We start from the raw sequence: 15765 nt of genomic DNA, 5'->3' as shown, positions 1-15765 counted from the left end.
GCGATGACAGTTATGACGATGAGGAGGGAGAGATGAATGGGGGACTGAACGCAGCTGGCAATGAAGAGGACGATGAAGATGAAGATGAAGACGAAGACGAAGACGAAGACGATGAGGAAATTGATGATGACGATGAAGAGAGCGACGAGGAGATAGAAGACGAGGACAAGGAGGAAGAGCAGCCGGTGAAACGTGCCAAGACAGAAGAAAATGGTCAGGCTCAAAGGAGCTCGCAGCAGGTGCAGAGCCCTCAAGGCCGCCCCAGCAATCAGCAGAAGCAGGCACAGAGCCCTCAAGGTCGCCCCAGCAATCAGCAGAAGCAGGCACAGAGCCCTCAAGGTCGCCCCAGCAATCAGCAGAAGCAGGCACAGAGCCCTCAAGGTCGCCCCAGCAATCAGCAGAAGCAGGTGCAGAGCCCTCAAGGTCGCCCCAGCAATCAGCAGAAGCAGGTGCAGAGCCCTCAAGGTCGTCCCAGCAATCAGCAGAAGCAGGTGCAGAGCCCTCAAGGTCGCCCCAGCAATCAGCAGAAGCGTGGTCGCGAGTAGGTGAGGTGTTTGTGTCATTGCCGTCTTGCGCAGTTAAGCGCATATGCGCAGTTAAATTTAATTGTATGAGGCAAGTAAACTCGGTGGAATCTTCATCTTAGTTTTGAAGAGGCTCCCGTAACGGACCGATGCTTATATTATATTCAGTTCAAGCGATTGAAATAAAATAAACGCGGGTCCATCCATAAAAACAACAAGGAAGGGCACACATACCAAAGAAGAAAAAAAAAAGGAGGAGGAAGTAAAAATGGTATTTACATATATCTGTGCAAAAGCATTTGCCTTTTAACCCATCTTTTACGTTGTATGCCAGTGCGGTTTCCCCTATTGTTTTTTTTTATTGTTTTATATCCTTGTTTCTTTGTGTGTGTGTTGAGCCATCTGTTGGATATTCCATCGCTTCGACTGCCTGGTGTGCGGCAATCATTTTGTATTGCTGGCTTACGCTTGTTTTCTTTTATCTTTTGTGCTTTTCTGGCATAGTGTTTCAGGCTGCGTGTTGCAGTTTGTGGTGCGGGAGAAGGAAAGGGACGCAAACGACCTACATGACGGAGCTTGTGAACCCTAACCCCACCATCTTTCGTGGCGCCCTACATCATTCGCTGCAGCGCTCTGCGGATGAGTTGCTACAAGAGCAGGACGACGCACTTCGCGACCCCATCGATGCACTGGAGGTGTTCCAACACATTTGCACTATACGTGACCCTGAGCATCCCAACACCCTCGAGGAGCTGAAAGTTGTGGAGCCGGAACTTATTCACGTGGATGAAGCGAATCGGACGGTGCGGGTGCAGTTCACCCCTACCGTTCCGCACTGCAGCATGACGACGCTGATTGGGTTGTGCATCAGTCTTAAGCTGCAGCGTTCACTGCCGCGTTGGACGAAGGTGGATGTATGCGTCACCCCCTGCTCCCACGAGCAGGAGGAGCAGGTGAACAAGCAACTGAAGGACAAGGAACGAGTGGCGGCGGCACTGGAGAACAAGAATCTTCTGAACGTCGTGGAATCATGTCTGAACGAGTTTGAGTGAGAGGCCAAACGAGGAGTTTTTGCGGTGGTGTGGATAAGGGTTGTTCTCTTTGTGTGTGTGTGTTTTTTTTTATTTTGCCTCTTGGCAGACGCGAATGTGCGCAGCTACCGGCTAACAGGAAACAGGCGAGCGAGGGAGAAGGCACCGCGCCCCATCGCTGTTTGCCTTTCCCCTCCCCCCCTCCACTTTGTTTTTACGCCGCTGTTTTACTGTTACTCATGCGTACGGCAGTGCTGCGTTGCTCCGCTGCAAACTTCACTGACTTGTTGTTCACCGCCCTACACACACACGCATATTTTGCCTTTTTCTTCTCTTCTTCTTATCTTTTCCCTCTGTTGTCTGTAGGAGCGTAGGCGTAGAGGTTCTCACCTCACTCTCACTTTGATTTTCCCTGAGTTTTTTTCCCCCTTTCAAGTTCGTGTTTCACACACCAACACACATATACGCACACCCACCCACTCGCACACGCACACAACCCACCGTACGATTAATACGAGCGGTGTGACATCATATATATATTTATATAAATTTGGTTTTCTCTTTTTTTTTCTTTGTGCGTGTGTGTGTGTGTGTTCGTGTGTTGTTGATAAATAGAGAAGTACACAAAAAGGCAGTTCGTGTGTGGCAGACAGTACTTGTGTGCATTTGTGTATATAACCGCTCTACTGAGAGGAAACCAACGGTGGAGTGCAAGGGAGAATAAGGCGGCGAAATAGGAAGGACTCCGTCATTATTTTGTGCTCTCTGAAGGCAGCAGACATCTGTGCGTGTTCGTTTCATCCGCCAGGGTGTTGTGTCGTGTCTGTGACTCCACAGAACGCGAGGCACGATAGAAACCTTTGTTTTTGTTTGTTTTTTGTTTTGTTTTGTTTTGTTTTGTTTTGTCTCTCTCTCTCTCTGTTTGTGCGTGGGCCGCTGCGTTGGTGAAGGAGGGCGGAAACACGTGAAAGTGGTAGAAGTGAGAGGGCGAAGTAGAAGTCAACGAAAGGGTCGAGAAAGACCGGGTGCGTGTGTTGTGCCTGTATTGCCCAGTCGGGAGAGCGGAAGAGTCAACCTCCCACACATACCCACCACCGTCTTTGTAGGACTAGTAAGGTTTTTTTTTTCCTCCTTTTGTCATTGTGGTCCTCTCCGCTTCCCTTGTACAAAATAGTAGCGAGATATCGCCAGCGGAACACCAAAGCCAGCGCCCACTTCTTCTCGCCTGTGTGTTTTTTTTTTGTGTGTGTGGCGTCTTGGCTTAAAAAAAAAAAAAACAAATCATCCAGGTTGATCTCACTTCTTTTTTTCTTTTTTTTGTGCTTCCTGTGGGCGCTCGGATTCGGTGCGCTTCCGTGTCTGCTCAGCCTACACACGTGCGTAAACATCAGGTGGTGGTTGAGTCTCTGGCCGGGAGCGCGCAACACTTTTTTTTTTTGTGTGTTTGCGCAGGAGGGAAAAAACGCGGGGTGTGAAAAACAAAACGGAAACAAACGAAAAATTTTTAACAAAGTAAATCAAACAAAAAAAACTTGAGAAGAGACCGGCGCTACAAACAGCCGCCGTCGCTCATCTTGCAAGAAAGCATCCGCTGCTACGCCGCCACCAGCGACACGAGTGGGGGATACGCAAGACAATAAAGGCACCTAATTCCGGTTACACGCATATATCAATTCATTTTTTTTTTCTTGGGAAGCGCGTGCACAGCACGCTCACTCGGTAGAGAAAAGAGGCATTGGGCGGCTTTTTATTTTTATTTTTATTTGTTGTTGTTGTTTTCGCCTTGGTTCGTGTTGTTTCGTTGCGTCGTTGTGCGATGAACGAGACCGAGGATTCATCGTCGGTAAGTGACACTGGTCGAGGAGGCGCTGGACCATCGCATACGCCGTCGTTTATTGTGCAAGCGAGCAACAACCTGTTTCCGGGCCAATGTTCCACACCGAATGAAATCCATAGAGGGTTGGAGGCGCGAATGCAGTCTGCGTCCATGATAATCCCTCCAGCGACGAGTGGTGGTATTTCTTCGATGGAATCAAAGAGGGGGTTTTCTGTCACTGCGGGTGAGTCCGGCCCAAATAAGAAGCAGAGAGGAGACGGGGTTCAGCGCTCGCCCTCAGTTGGTCCGGCATCTTTGTTTGGATCTACGCTGAATCCGGACGCCAAGGAATTTCAGTTGCCGGGCCCTCAAACGAATGAAGCTGTGGGTGCAAGTTTGGCGCCCATGTGGCAATTTCCACCTATGTACGGGGCTGGTTCCTCAGTACCTGTGATGTCCTCCGCAGTGCCAACAGCGGCAGCGCCGTGGCAGGCAACTCCATGGCAAGCACACAGCCCTGGTAGCACAAAACCATTCACTGTTTCTGATCCTGAGGCACATGCACAGAGGTGGCCGCATGCCTCAGCGCATCCAACAACATTGATGCCGCGTGACCCCAAAATGTCTTCCATCCCATTGATGCCAGACTTGATTGCACGACAAGTCATGGACGAGTACGCTGAATATTGCCGTGAGAACGGATACCACGTTGTAAGCGTCTCCAACCTGGAGCCTGGCACCACGCAGAAGGATTTGCTGGACATCTTTTTTCCAATGTGTGCCTGTCATGCCGAGCTGCTACCAAGACATCGTTCACCACAACCCAATCGCCGTGCGGGACTTGTGTTTTTCCCATTCAAAGACCCTGCGATGATGGCCGTTAAAAAGTTTGACTGGTTTGTTCCGCACAAACAGCGCAAACAACTTTCAGTGCGGTATTTGGGTCCTGATGCATTGGAAGCTGACGCACACAGCACATCGGTGGCTTCCGTTAACTCAACAAAACCGTTGACTACCATCCAGCAAGCGTCCCAATTGACGCCAGAGAGCGTGGGAAGCACCTCACAGAAAATTCCGCGTCCCCATGCGGACTTGGAGCGGGACAGCATGCATAAAGCTATGTGGAAGTATGTGAGGAATAACAAGTTGTATTTTTCTGCAAGGGGCATCAAACATGTTCTGGCGGTTCATGGCCTGAATGCATTGAATGCGGAGAGTGTGCTACAATCCGTTTTTGTCAGCAAAGGAGCAGAGGGGTATGATATATGGCAAATGAATGCCTCTCCCTCCCTCTCCACTACAAAGTCATCTGAAGGCGTCAGTGCCCTGGTCCGGTTCACACAGGAGTCAATGGCGAAGTTGGTGATGGCGTGGGTTCAACAGCAACATCAAGAAGAAGGTCAGACACACGCGATGGATGTTGTGCACCTTAACAGCCTGGATTTTGCCAGTGAGAAATCTTTGAACGACACGTCTGAGGTACACAGTGCCGCCCACGCTGCTACCAATGGTAGTTTGTTGACCACTGCTTCTCCTTCTTCGAATGTGATAATGGCTGAAAATATTGATGCATTGTTTCCTCGCAAGTATGACGACCCTAATGCGCATCTGGTTGCCGTTGACAGATCCACTCCAAATACGGATCATGGGACACAAGCCAGTATCTTCTCTCTGCACGGCAGGGCTCATGGTGTGGCGGTGCATCCCACTGTCGCCAAGCTTGACGGTGAGCCACATGGAAGTGGTGTGGCATTTCTTGGTAACGAATCCACTGTCCGTGAGGTCGTGGAGAAATGGGACTGCTCTGTGCCTGTAACACAGCCGAACCTGCTTAAGGCTCCTCACCTGGGAGAGGAAGAGAGTTTACGAGTGATGACGCCATTGGACTGCGCCTCCCTCTACACCGGGTTGGCGGAGGATGTGACCAGTGGTGTGGTGCCTGGTACCAAGCTAAATGACATGGTTGTGGTTGTACAGAATATGCTGTACACACCTGCACTGAACGACGAGAAGTTGATGGAGCAGATGAGGCGGGTGATTACGCACCCAGCTACCACGAAGGAGGTGGTTGAGCAACTTGCCTCCGTCATTGACAGGACACTGACAGAGATGAAGCACCATGCAGGAACCCTCGCCACCCCACTAGCGAATGCTCTGATGCTTCTGCATGAGAAGTTGAATATTCCGCGAAATGGTACGCATGACGCCAACGTGGAGGAGGGTGTTTGTGACTCCAATCTGGGGAAGTACACGGATTACATGATATTGATAGCACGCACTGTGATAAATCTATTTATGGATGAAACGAAGCCGCCTGAATCACGTAAAGTTGCGGCCATGTTGGGCGGGTACCTGTTTCAGTTTTCTTACCTTGGAGAGAAGACTCCATACGAACTGTCCGTAGGGCTTATGAATAAGTATAAGATGGCGCTGAATGATGCCCGAGACTACGTTATGAGGCCGCATATGAACACCACAAACTCTGTGACATTTCTGGGGCAAGAGGGGGAGGATGAGAAACACAAGCCGTGGCTAACGCTTCTGGAGTGCCTAGAGGAGTTGACGTCGGTTTGGCGACAAAGTAACAAGTCGCGTGCGAAAAAGGATCCCTTTCGTAAGGAATATGAGCGACGGTTAAGTGAGTTTTCTCAAGCGGGTATGACACGTACAGGCGGTGGGAGTTCAGTGACCGCGAGCACCCGCCCTACTCCTAAACGTGTGGTGGCGAAAGTCGTCCCTGGGTCTGCGGGTGGAAGTCTCAATAGAACTCCTGGTCTAACGTGTGGCTCTTCGGTTTCCTCGCGCGTTAACCCTCACTCGCTTGGGAAATACAGTGGCGTGTCACACGATGTCTCCATGGATAGCAATGCTTCCCTTCTGGCAGTATTACCAGACTTTTCCACAACAAACAGCAGCCTCTCTCCCCGGATGCGGATGGATGGAAGCACTTACATGCTTGCAACGAATCTATCACCATGCCAACTGCAATCACCACCGATACAAAGACATGATGCTCCTGCACGGGGTGATCTCTCGGACGGAGTATGTTTTACGGGGGCAGTGAAACCAATGCCGGGGTGGGCACGCGCAAATGCTGGACTCACGCAATATATTTACACCCACACGGAGCTTTTGGAACGCACAGTGTATATTACAAAACTGCCCTCCTTTCTTCGACGTGCGCAGTTTCGTCGACTGTTGCTCCACTTTGGGGAATTTAACAAGGTGCGCTTGTGCCGTGACGACAATCAGACGCAAATGAAAGCTGAGCCTGTCTTTGCTGCTGCTGCTACTACTACTACTACTACGTCTAATGTTGCGGCGCCCTTTTCGGCTGTCACGGCTGCTGCGCATGGGAGCGAACCTCCAGTGTTGCTTTACTTTAGTTTTGTGGAGTTTGCTGAACAAAGCAGCGCCAGGGCAATGATTGAGTACTTTCGAAATGTTGTGACGAACCCGCAGCCTTTTAGTTTCCTCCGCGATATTTCGGTGGCGTTGCCCGAATCGGGCCATTTTACTCCCCAGGAAATTCAAGGGTTGCTGGGTGTTAGAGCCAGCCCTGCACGGAATCCCATTCACGATCAACATTCCTTGGACGCCGTTCTCGTCTCAGATACAAACACCCCTCGTCAGGTGCTGCGTAAGCAACCGTGTCTCTTTGGTTTTGACGGGGCTGAGAAGAGGTCTGACGCTAGCGCTGATGCAGATGCGTCGGCGGCGTCTGTTCCTTCTGCCGTTTTTGAAAATTTTGCTGGCGGTTATGTGGGAGGCGGCGATCGAAAGACGGAGGTTGCGGTGCTGGCCGCGTCGGAATCGTTGCAGTGGCGCCCGTCCGCAACGACTGAGGCGCAGTCGTTGCGTTTTCGCTCCGACGCGGCGGAGGCGCCTGGTCAGAGCGATCACGACCTCAACGCAACTCCGGAGATGTGGCTAGCGAAGGAGACGTGGCTGACGCACGAGGGAGACCCGTTGGAGGGTGTTTCTTTCATTGAGGGCCCCGCCGGCCCGACGCCTCCCACCTCCGTCAAGGTGGACAGCAAGGACGTTTTATCGCCGCAGTTATTGTCGGCCATTGAGAACCTCTTCCGCGGCAACGACGATGGATGCACAAGCTGAGGCCAAATAAAAACAAAAAGAACAAGAAGTAGTAGTAATGAAAGAGAGCAACAACATTAAGAAATATCGCGGGATCACCTACGCAATTACTGTACGGACTTTTACACCAACAACGAAAAAAAAAACAGCAACAACAACAACAATCGGTGCCATGCACACAGCCACACACGCACATGCATGAAAGCATATACATACATACATATATATGCTCATGTGGTGTAATTACTAGCAGACAAATGTGAGGGCGCAAACAGAAAACAGAAGCAAAAAAGAAAAAGAAAAAGGGGTTGAGTGTGGGGGATTTTTTTTTTTTTGCTCTTTTTTTTTCCTCTCTCTTTTTCATGTATATGTGTATTTATATTTATATACATGCGTGAATATTTGATGTATGTGGGCGAGCCGGTTGCTTTTTTGAATCTTGACAACCGCTTTGCTTCCACAGTTCACTTTGTGCACCTGCTTTTTACCCTCCCCACTTTTATTGTTACTGTTGTTTGTTCATAGACACATTTGCCACCTTGTCTTCTGCGTGTGTATACAGCCATTTTTTTGTATTTGTCTATTTTGTACTCAGCAATTGTTTTTTTTTGTTTTGATTTGCCTTCCTGCTCCATTTGGTTGCTTTTCGCAACGCCTTCCCCCCTTCTTGCACGACTCTTATGAGTGACTCGCCTCCACCCCACCCTTGCTTAGATAGACTTATGGGAGGGTTCTTTTTGTTTTACTTTGTTTGTATGTATCGCTACATCTGTGACGGCGAACACCTCGGCGACGAACACAGAATGTGGAAAATGAAAAGAAAACACAAAAAGAAAAAAAGAAAAACGGAAATAAACACGATACGAAGAAACACAAAATGTTTATTATTATCATTATGAGGGAGAGAGGCGGAAGTTTATGTGAATGGTTTGTTTCCATGTGTATGTGTGTGTGTGTGTGCGTGGGTGGGTGGGTGGGTGCGTGTCACCTCCGTTAAATACCCCCTTCACTCTCCCTCGCAGCGTGTGTGAGCGCGCACGAACAACCACGTACACGTACACGCATACAGACACGAACAAAACCGTGTATGAGGGCAACAAGAAGAGAAAAATATGTTTTTCTACGCTCACACACGTGCTTGCGTACAAAGGAGTGACCCCAATTAGGAAACGGAAGACGACAAGCGTCAAGAGACATGTGACCGTGAGATGAACTAATATATTTGTACACATATCCACGTTTTTGTGCCGCCACTCTTTTTTTTTTTTCTTTAGCCTTTCTTGTTTTTACGACAGCGACGGCAATGTATGATTATATACATACATCTCTATCTCTCTCCCTTTGTCGGTGATGCCCGTTTTGCGCCTGCACACGCACGTTTACGCACATCGCCAATTAATCCTATCTACAAACAAAGACGAGTGCATTGTGCCATTGCCATGTACTTGTTGCTTACCACCGCATACACTTTACACCCGCCTCCACGCCATTCATTTTTCTCTCGCTGTAGGATGTGCGATGACAGCTTCCTACCGTTACTGAGAACGACACTCGCGGCGGCAAAACCAAAAAGGAGTGCCTGAGGAGACTTCCATGGGAGTAAAGGTGAACATGTTTCAGTGCATACGCAGGGAGTGCGTGGACATGAGGAGCGGGAAACTGAGACACTGAGGGAAAAGAAGGTATGAGTCCATTAGACACACACCGAGAAGAGACTACGAAGCAACAAGGGAAAAAGAAATAAGGCGGAATGATGCCGACAAGGCAAAAATTCTTTTTTTTTTTTTGTAATTATTGGCCGTAATTGCTTTGAACTCTCCCTTGCTGGTTTCTTCCTTGAAGCGTGGTGGGCGCTGTGCATGCTCTTCCTAGTATGTATCTGCGTATTGTGGCTTCATGCACATTATTCACGTCTCCTTTTCCCTTCCTTTTTTTTTTTCATCTACCGCTCACTCCTCTACTCTCCCGAACGCACTTGTCCTCTTGTGTAGAATTGGCCTGCGTGCAGATGCCAACTCTTGCTCCGCAATCGCCATAGCCTTAAACGTGCACTTGAGCGTTACACAGGGCCCGAATAAAAACACCAAAAACAAGTTATTATTACAGCATTTTTTTCTTAGTTGTGTGTGTGTATCCTGAACGTAGTCGAATGACGGATTTGCTCCGTGTGACGGTGGAGTGCTGGGAGAATCAGCGGTATCACCCAATGAAGGGATGGGGCTTTCATCGCCTGCCAATGGACCGCAGCACGTGGTCGAACAAAAAGGGGGACACGGTGCTTTGTCGCGACAGTTTTCTCACCCCGATTGGGTGGGTGTGGTTATCCGAGTGGGAGGTGGCACCGAACGGGAACGAGCGCGATGGCTGGTTTTATGCCGCAGATTTTAGCATCTCGACACGCTTCTGCAGTGCTACACCGAGCGCAATGAGCTACGTGCGGCGACGGCGTTGGGTTCGTACGCGGGTGCAGCTCACAGCGGACCTGGGCGTTGATTCTGTGCTGTTGAATGCTTTGAGCCTTTCTTCTTACTTTCGGGCAGACCCACGCATTGTGTGGCTCAGCACCTCCTTCTACGGCTTCTTTGGCGCCTCCGTGAAGGAGCAGCGGGAGAATCAAGACCGCCAGCATGTAAGTTGCTATCATTTACAACAATTTATTGACGCATCTAGTCATGCAGAAAGTGCAAATGATGGGGACGCGTGCGTCGTGGGAAACGGATGTGGCGTCTCTTCTTACACTCGACACCCCTCAATCACAAAAGCCATGCTGCGTTGTGTCTATCGCTACGGCCTACCGCAATGTCTTCGCTCCTCATTATGGCTGAAGTGGTCGGGGGGCTCAAATCTGCTACGTGAATCGCCGCGTTTGTACGATGAGTTAATTGAACGGGTTGATCGTGTGGAAAGACAACCGCTGCAGGATATTTTGCAGGACGTCATGCGAACCTCTCCGCGGCACCCATTTTTTGCGAAAAAGGGAGGCGGCGCGGAGGAGCTTCGCAATGTGCTGCTTGCATTAGAGCTGGCTTGCGCGCTACCATCGTACCATCAAGCGTTTAGTTATATTGTGGCAACGGTTCTCTTGAACCTGCCAGCGCGGGAGGCGTTTTGGGTGGTTACGGCTCTTTTCACTGCTTTTTTGCCCCCCGGCTACCATGAGAAGTACACCTTGCAGTACGACCTGCAGCTCTACGACAAGATTCTGGCGCAGCGGTTCCCAGACCTCCACGCCCACTTTGTATCGAAGCGGATTGATGTTTCAGTGTTTGCAAGCGGCTGGCTGCAGGGTGTATTCTGCGCCCACTTTCCGTTCTGCACGGCTGCTCGCGTTCTCGATGTTATTTTCGCCGAGGGCAACAGCAGCACGCTGGTGCGGTTTCTTGTTGCCTTTACCGGCAAGTTTCGCTCCGAGCTTTTGCGGATGGACAGCAGCGGTTCAGTGGGCTACTTTGCTAACGAATGGGCCCGCAACTGCTTTAGCGTTGAAGATCTCGTGCATGCGATGGAGAAGGATGGCCTAACCCCGTTTGTGCTCTCGCATAGGGAAGCCACGGGTCGTGCCGCTGCTGCGGCGGCGGCGTAGTCGTTGATCGTACTGCCGCTGCTTCCGCTTCTTCTTCCGAGGATGGTGTGATTTTGTTTTCACTTCTTCGCCCTTGTGTCTTGCTGCGAGGAGTACGCTAGCGGAATGCACTGGCCTCTTCCCCCCTCCTCCTCCTCCTCCTATTCTTGTTAAATTTGTTGCGGCAGCGTGGTTTTCAGCTCCTCACGACCAGCAAAACACGTGAGGGGGAACATACGCGCACACATTCAAAAAGAACACAAAACTAAACCAAAGAAAAAAAAAAGAACATAAATAGTGAAAAATATTAGAAAAAGTTTGCTACTGCGCAGTGAAGACCAGATCTGAAGGGCGTGCACTGCGATAGCTGCACTCGTCCACGCACACATGCAGGCGTTTTTGTCTGCGTTCTCTGTTTTTTTGTGCTTGAATTTTTATTTTTTCTTCTGCACTCATTCACTCCTCACCTGTCCACCCACTCACTCACATACACACACACACACACACATTTGCATGCATATCACTACGGTTCAGTGACACTCACAGTGATGTGGACGGGGGCGCTTAGGGCGTACAAGGACCTGCGTACCATGCGGCGTTGGAACGGCGCGCCTGGTAGTGTGACGTATGGTGGCATTGCGAAGACGGAGCAGCCGCGCGAGGAGGGCGATGCGGGTGGTGTATCGACGCCTCTCGTAGCTACTGCACATATGCGGTTTGCGTGTGAGGGAGAAGCGATGAAGCGGCCACGGGAGAGTGCGAACGAAGGCCATGTCGACTCTCAGGGTAGTTCTTGTACGCCGCTGCTGGTGAGGTCTGCGAGTAGCGCAGTGGTGACGGAAGAACGATGTGTGGGAATAGAAAAAGTCGAGGATGGGGACGCCGCCCACGCCTCTGTGGGAACGGAGCCGCACTCAAACGAGGTTGCCACGTGCGAGGTGATAGTGTTGGATGACAACAGCCCAAGCGATGGAGGAGACAGTGCGCTGTTATCTAACACAGCCACGCCAGCATCACATTCGACGAGGCCAGAATCCCTACTAAGCTCTGGGACCTCTCCACTTGTTTCCCCAACACCGAGTGAACCTTCACCAACGTCTATGAACTTGTCTACGGAGCAGCAGCGCGTCTTTGATCTTGTGGTAAAATATGGACGATCAGTATTCCTTACTGGAGGTGCTGGTACGGGTAAGTCTCATCTTCTTCGGGCCATCATTGAAACATTGCCCCGTGCTTCTACCTTTGTGACCGCCACCACTGGAATCGCGGCACTGAACCTTGGGGGATCTACGCTTCACAGCTTTGCTGGTTGCGGCATTGTGGACGCGCAGACGCACGTTGCCGAGGACGTGTGTCGCACGGTGCGTGGTAAAGCGAAGGCAAAACGAAATTGGCGATTTTGCAAGGTGCTTGTAGTGGACGAGGTTTCCATGATGGACGCCTGGTTCTTTGACGTTCTCGAGTACGTGGCAAGAAAGATTCGAGGTAGCAATTCGCCGTTTGGTGGGATTCAACTTGTTTTGGCCGGTGATTTTCTCCAGCTCCCACCTGTGGTGAAGCAACGGGGGCAGGATCCCCGCTTTTGCTTTGAGTCCGAGACATGGTGTCGGGTAAACCCACGTGTTTGTATCCTCTCGCAGCGGTTTCGTCAAAGTGATGAAATGTTCTTTGGCATGTTAAACGAAATTCGCTGTGGGGTGCTCACGGCGCCATCTCTCGCGTTGCTGGCCTCCCTCTCCTCGACCACGACTGTGCGGTTTGTGCAGGAGCAAGCGAAGACGGTGAAGACGGAGAACGGTGACGCAGGCGCGTTGGAGACGCCGTCACAGCTGTTGCCTACCGGCGATGTGGTGGATAGCCGTGGCCGCACACGAGAGGAGCGCCACGACGGCTTTAGTATTCTTCGTGCCCGCCGTGTAGAGGTCGACGATGTGAACTTTAAACGTTTCAACGAATTAACGACTGAAATTTTTTCCTACCGCGGATTTCACTGGGGCGAAGGAAAATATCCTTCGGACCTGCCGGCTGTGGTTTCTGTGAGGGTTGGCTGTCGCGTGATGCTGCTTAAAAACCTTGATGTTTCTGTGGGACTTGTGAATGGCAGTGTCGGCACCGTTGAGAATTTCATCGACGCCCGCAAGGTGAGGGACTTTGCAAACAAAACAACACCCGCCGATCTCCGTAATATGGCACCGCACACATTTCTGCCTGTGGTGAGGTTTGAAACGGGGAAAGGGAACAACACCAAGGAAAGCACCTGCGGACGTCTTGTGATGGTGGAGCCCCATCGCTGGACTGTGCTTCAGGGTGACAGGGAGGTGAGCTACAGTGCACAAGTTCCTCTGCAACTTGCGTATGCGATTACGATACACAAATCACAAGGAATGTCCCTTGCACGCGTAAATGTGGACTTTAAAGGTATCTTTGAGGAGGGACAAGCGTATGTGGCGCTTTCCCGTTGCACAGATATGAATAATCTTATCATTGAGAACTTTGACGCCCACCGGGTAAACCCCAACGCAAAGGCGCTGGCCTACTACAAGGCAGTGGCAGAGGCAGCGGAGGCTGAGGAAAAGGAGGAACAGGAAATGTTGCACGCTTGTGTTCGTTACCCATGGGGATACAACAACGACCACATCGAGGATACCGAAGACGATGCGGGAGCTCAAAAGCATGACAATGCCTCCTTGTTTGCCAATCACAACAGGCGGAGTGTGGCAGATGTTGTGGAAGAAATTCGTGGACGCATCACGCCATCGTATCTTTTATGGTCCTCTCTACGCCTGCGTGTTTTATCCACCGTTGAGCTTGCCTCATCTGTGCATGGGGCACTACTTGTCATGGACGTAACCTCCTTACTTGCCCTAGGGAGCTCTCCTGACTCTGCGGCACTTTACGCAAAGGTGTTTGTTAGCAACCAAAACATGATGCGGGTGCCGCGTTTGGTGAAGGAGGAACTGCTGCACACCGCCTCCGTCGATGAAGTTGAGGTGCGTGTGACACCGACAGTGTGTCTAAGCTTCAACAGTCTACGCTCGAGTTCACCTCGAGTTTGTGGTCTTCATGAGGCAGCAGAGTTGGCCGCAGGGACGCTCTGCATCATGGAAGATGCCAAAAGTGATTTTGTGCTGGACGAACAACGTGATGGAGAATCGAGACCGCTGCCGCCTCCGATGCCAGGATGGGAGGAAAGTTTCTCTCTACATGATTGGAGTGTTGGTGGGCGGAAGGACACGTGCGCGGGCACTTCCTGCCCTCAACAGCAGCAACAGGTTCAATTACTGGAGTTTGCATGCTATCTCGTGGAGCAGTATAGTTCCCACCAAGCTGTGTTGGTGTGCACGGAGTCTATTGAGTTGGCAGCGCGTGCGCTTGCGGCTGGGTTGCGCGTGTGCTCTATGATGTACCTGTGCCCAAGAGGTCGGGCATGAGTTGTGTGGAGTAGATAGACGAGACACGGAAGAGGCAGGGGTGCGTGTTTGGGTGTAGACAGCGAGTAGTGGTTCTTACCTCTTGTCTGCACAGGAGTTGGATTGCATTGCATTAAAAATAATTTTCCGCAGCAGTGTGACGCCGCGTTGCTTGCGCCCCCTTTTTTACCCAGTCCTTATCGGCATTTTCTTCTCTCTTTCTATTTCTTTCTCTTTTTTTTTACTTTGACTTTCTGTTGTTTTGCGTGTGTGTGTGTGTGTGTGTGTGTGTGTGTGTGTGCTTTTTGCGCGACCGGACGTGGCATCTCCAACAACTGCGTGGGGACCTGCGGGGAAGAGCAAAGCGACACACCGCACGCGTATTTCGGTTAAGGGGGTCAGCGATGGGGGACAATGGCAAGCTACGGGCAGCTCACTTGCTCGTCAAGTTCAGTGGAAGCCGTAACCCCGTTTCCCGCAGGACTGGAAAGAGCACCGCGAATATCTCGTACGACGCGGCACTTGCCGAACTGAAGCAGTGGGCAAAGAAGATATCAGATGGCCAGATGACCTTCGAGGATGCGGCACGTCAGCGCAGCGACTGCGGCAGCTATAGCAGCGGCGGTGACTTGAATTACTTCGGCCCCGGTGAGATGATGAAGCCCTTTGAGGACGCAGTTCGTTCGTTGCGGATCGGCGAGGTTAGCGGGGTGGTGCAGACGGACAGCGGCCTGCACATTATCAAGCGACTTGCGTAGGAGTAATGCCACGACTATTTTTGTTTTCTGGGTCCCTCAACAGTAAGGAAAAACAACAACAAGAAGGAAGGAAGGTTGTAGATATATTTCTTCTACTATTCACGTGTGTGTGTGTGTGTGTGTGTGCGTGTTAGAAGGCTTATGGTGGAAACAACGGCTTCACGCAGAGCACTCACGTGCTGCAGTCTTTTATGCAACCACATATTTTGACAGACCCGCTTTCTCCCCTTTCAGTTGCCGCTGCGTCTGTGTGTCTGTGGCTGCCTGCGCCCGTGTGCATTCCTGACCCCTCTGTATGCGTCCCTGGTGAACAACTCACGTGGTGCATAAGTTCTTTGGCGCCTTGCTTGCTTTTGAAGGTGAAGGAAGATTTGCGTCCGCACCTGCCTCCGCGTCCAAGTGAAGTGCGGTCCGTAGGAGCAGTCACAGCGGTGTTGGTGTTGTTGTTGCTGCTTCGCCCCAGTGTTTGGGTAGCGGGACAAGAAGAAGGAGACGCGGAATTGCGTCAGCTAAAACAGTCAAAGAAGCAAGGTGAAAAGAATAAAAAGAGGGACAGGACGGTGTATGGC

General features: G+C 51.0%; 7 protein-coding genes across 7 annotated transcripts in view, besides 18 other annotated features; all 7 read left to right on the top strand.

Annotated features, from left to right (window-relative positions):
• The window catches only part of TraAM80_03287 (nucleolar RNA-binding protein), a gene marked incomplete at both ends in the record, with an annotated part of 1392 nt that extends 847 nt beyond the window's left edge, over window positions 1–545 (top strand). Inside the window, one exon of the mRNA XM_029380263.1 lies at window positions 1–545. This exon is cut by the window's left edge and continues 847 nt beyond it. Coding sequence (XP_029239889.1) covers window positions 1–545 — 545 coding nt within the window.
• Window positions 546–1090: 545 nt separating this feature from the next.
• On the top strand, window positions 1091–1576 carry TraAM80_03286 (MIP18 family protein; the record flags this gene model as incomplete). The annotated part of the gene is made up of 1 exon (XM_029380262.1): window positions 1091–1576. One exon carries the CDS (start codon window positions 1091–1093, stop codon window positions 1574–1576), a length of 486 nt encoding a protein of 161 aa, XP_029239888.1.
• Window positions 1577–2000: 424 nt separating this feature from the next.
• Window positions 2001–2056: a microsatellite.
• A 72-nt stretch (window positions 2057–2128) lies between these two features.
• Window positions 2129–2160: a microsatellite.
• A 254-nt stretch (window positions 2161–2414) lies between these two features.
• Window positions 2415–2461: a microsatellite.
• An 838-nt stretch (window positions 2462–3299) lies between these two features.
• Window positions 3300–3334: a sequence feature (A-rich).
• Window positions 3335–3368: a microsatellite.
• A 3-nt stretch (window positions 3369–3371) lies between these two features.
• Window positions 3372–7487, top strand: TraAM80_03285 (putative RNA-binding protein; the record flags this gene model as incomplete). The annotated part of the gene is made up of 1 exon (XM_029380261.1): window positions 3372–7487. One exon carries the CDS (start codon window positions 3372–3374, stop codon window positions 7485–7487), a length of 4116 nt encoding a protein of 1371 aa, XP_029239887.1.
• A 103-nt stretch (window positions 7488–7590) lies between these two features.
• Window positions 7591–7630: a microsatellite.
• A 105-nt stretch (window positions 7631–7735) lies between these two features.
• Window positions 7736–7771: a microsatellite.
• Window positions 7772–7788: 17 nt separating this feature from the next.
• Window positions 7789–7827: a sequence feature (GA-rich).
• A 448-nt stretch (window positions 7828–8275) lies between these two features.
• Window positions 8276–8312: a microsatellite.
• Window positions 8313–8380: 68 nt separating this feature from the next.
• Window positions 8381–8426: a microsatellite.
• Window positions 8405–8451: a microsatellite.
• Window positions 8452–8512: 61 nt separating this feature from the next.
• Window positions 8513–8544: a microsatellite.
• A 1071-nt stretch (window positions 8545–9615) lies between these two features.
• TraAM80_03284 (rabGTPase-activating protein) lies at window positions 9616–11049 on the top strand (the record flags this gene model as incomplete). The annotated part of the gene is made up of 1 exon (XM_029380260.1): window positions 9616–11049. One exon carries the CDS (start codon window positions 9616–9618, stop codon window positions 11047–11049), a length of 1434 nt encoding a protein of 477 aa, XP_029239886.1.
• A 114-nt stretch (window positions 11050–11163) lies between these two features.
• Window positions 11164–11191: a microsatellite.
• An 88-nt stretch (window positions 11192–11279) lies between these two features.
• Window positions 11280–11323: a microsatellite.
• Window positions 11324–11500: 177 nt separating this feature from the next.
• Window positions 11501–11536: a microsatellite.
• Window positions 11537–11576: 40 nt separating this feature from the next.
• Window positions 11577–14459, top strand: TraAM80_03283 (PIF1 helicase-like protein; the record flags this gene model as incomplete). The annotated part of the gene is made up of 1 exon (XM_029380259.1): window positions 11577–14459. One exon carries the CDS (start codon window positions 11577–11579, stop codon window positions 14457–14459), a length of 2883 nt encoding a protein of 960 aa, XP_029239885.1.
• A 185-nt stretch (window positions 14460–14644) lies between these two features.
• Window positions 14645–14704: a sequence feature (A-rich).
• Window positions 14705–14739: a microsatellite.
• A 103-nt stretch (window positions 14740–14842) lies between these two features.
• Window positions 14843–15196, top strand: TraAM80_03282 (peptidylprolyl isomerase; the record flags this gene model as incomplete). Its single annotated transcript, XM_029380258.1, has 1 exon — window positions 14843–15196. The coding sequence occupies one exon, from the start codon at window positions 14843–14845 to the stop codon at window positions 15194–15196; it is 354 nt and encodes a 117-aa protein (XP_029239884.1).
• Window positions 15197–15299: 103 nt separating this feature from the next.
• Window positions 15300–15327: a microsatellite.
• Window positions 15328–15387: 60 nt separating this feature from the next.
• Window positions 15388–15765, top strand: TraAM80_03281 (uncharacterized protein; the record flags this gene model as incomplete). Its single annotated transcript, XM_029380257.1, has 1 exon — window positions 15388–15765. A coding segment is annotated over one exon (378 nt), but the record flags the coding sequence as incomplete, so codon positions are not given.

The sequence above is a fragment of the Trypanosoma rangeli genome (assembly GCF_003719475.1).
Source record: "Trypanosoma rangeli strain AM80 chromosome Unknown Tra_15.4_contig_00084, whole genome shotgun sequence".
NCBI lineage: Eukaryota > Euglenozoa > Kinetoplastea > Trypanosomatida > Trypanosomatidae > Trypanosoma > Trypanosoma rangeli.
Note: the sequence above shows the minus strand (reverse complement) of the source record. Positions and strands in the feature narration are given on the sequence as shown.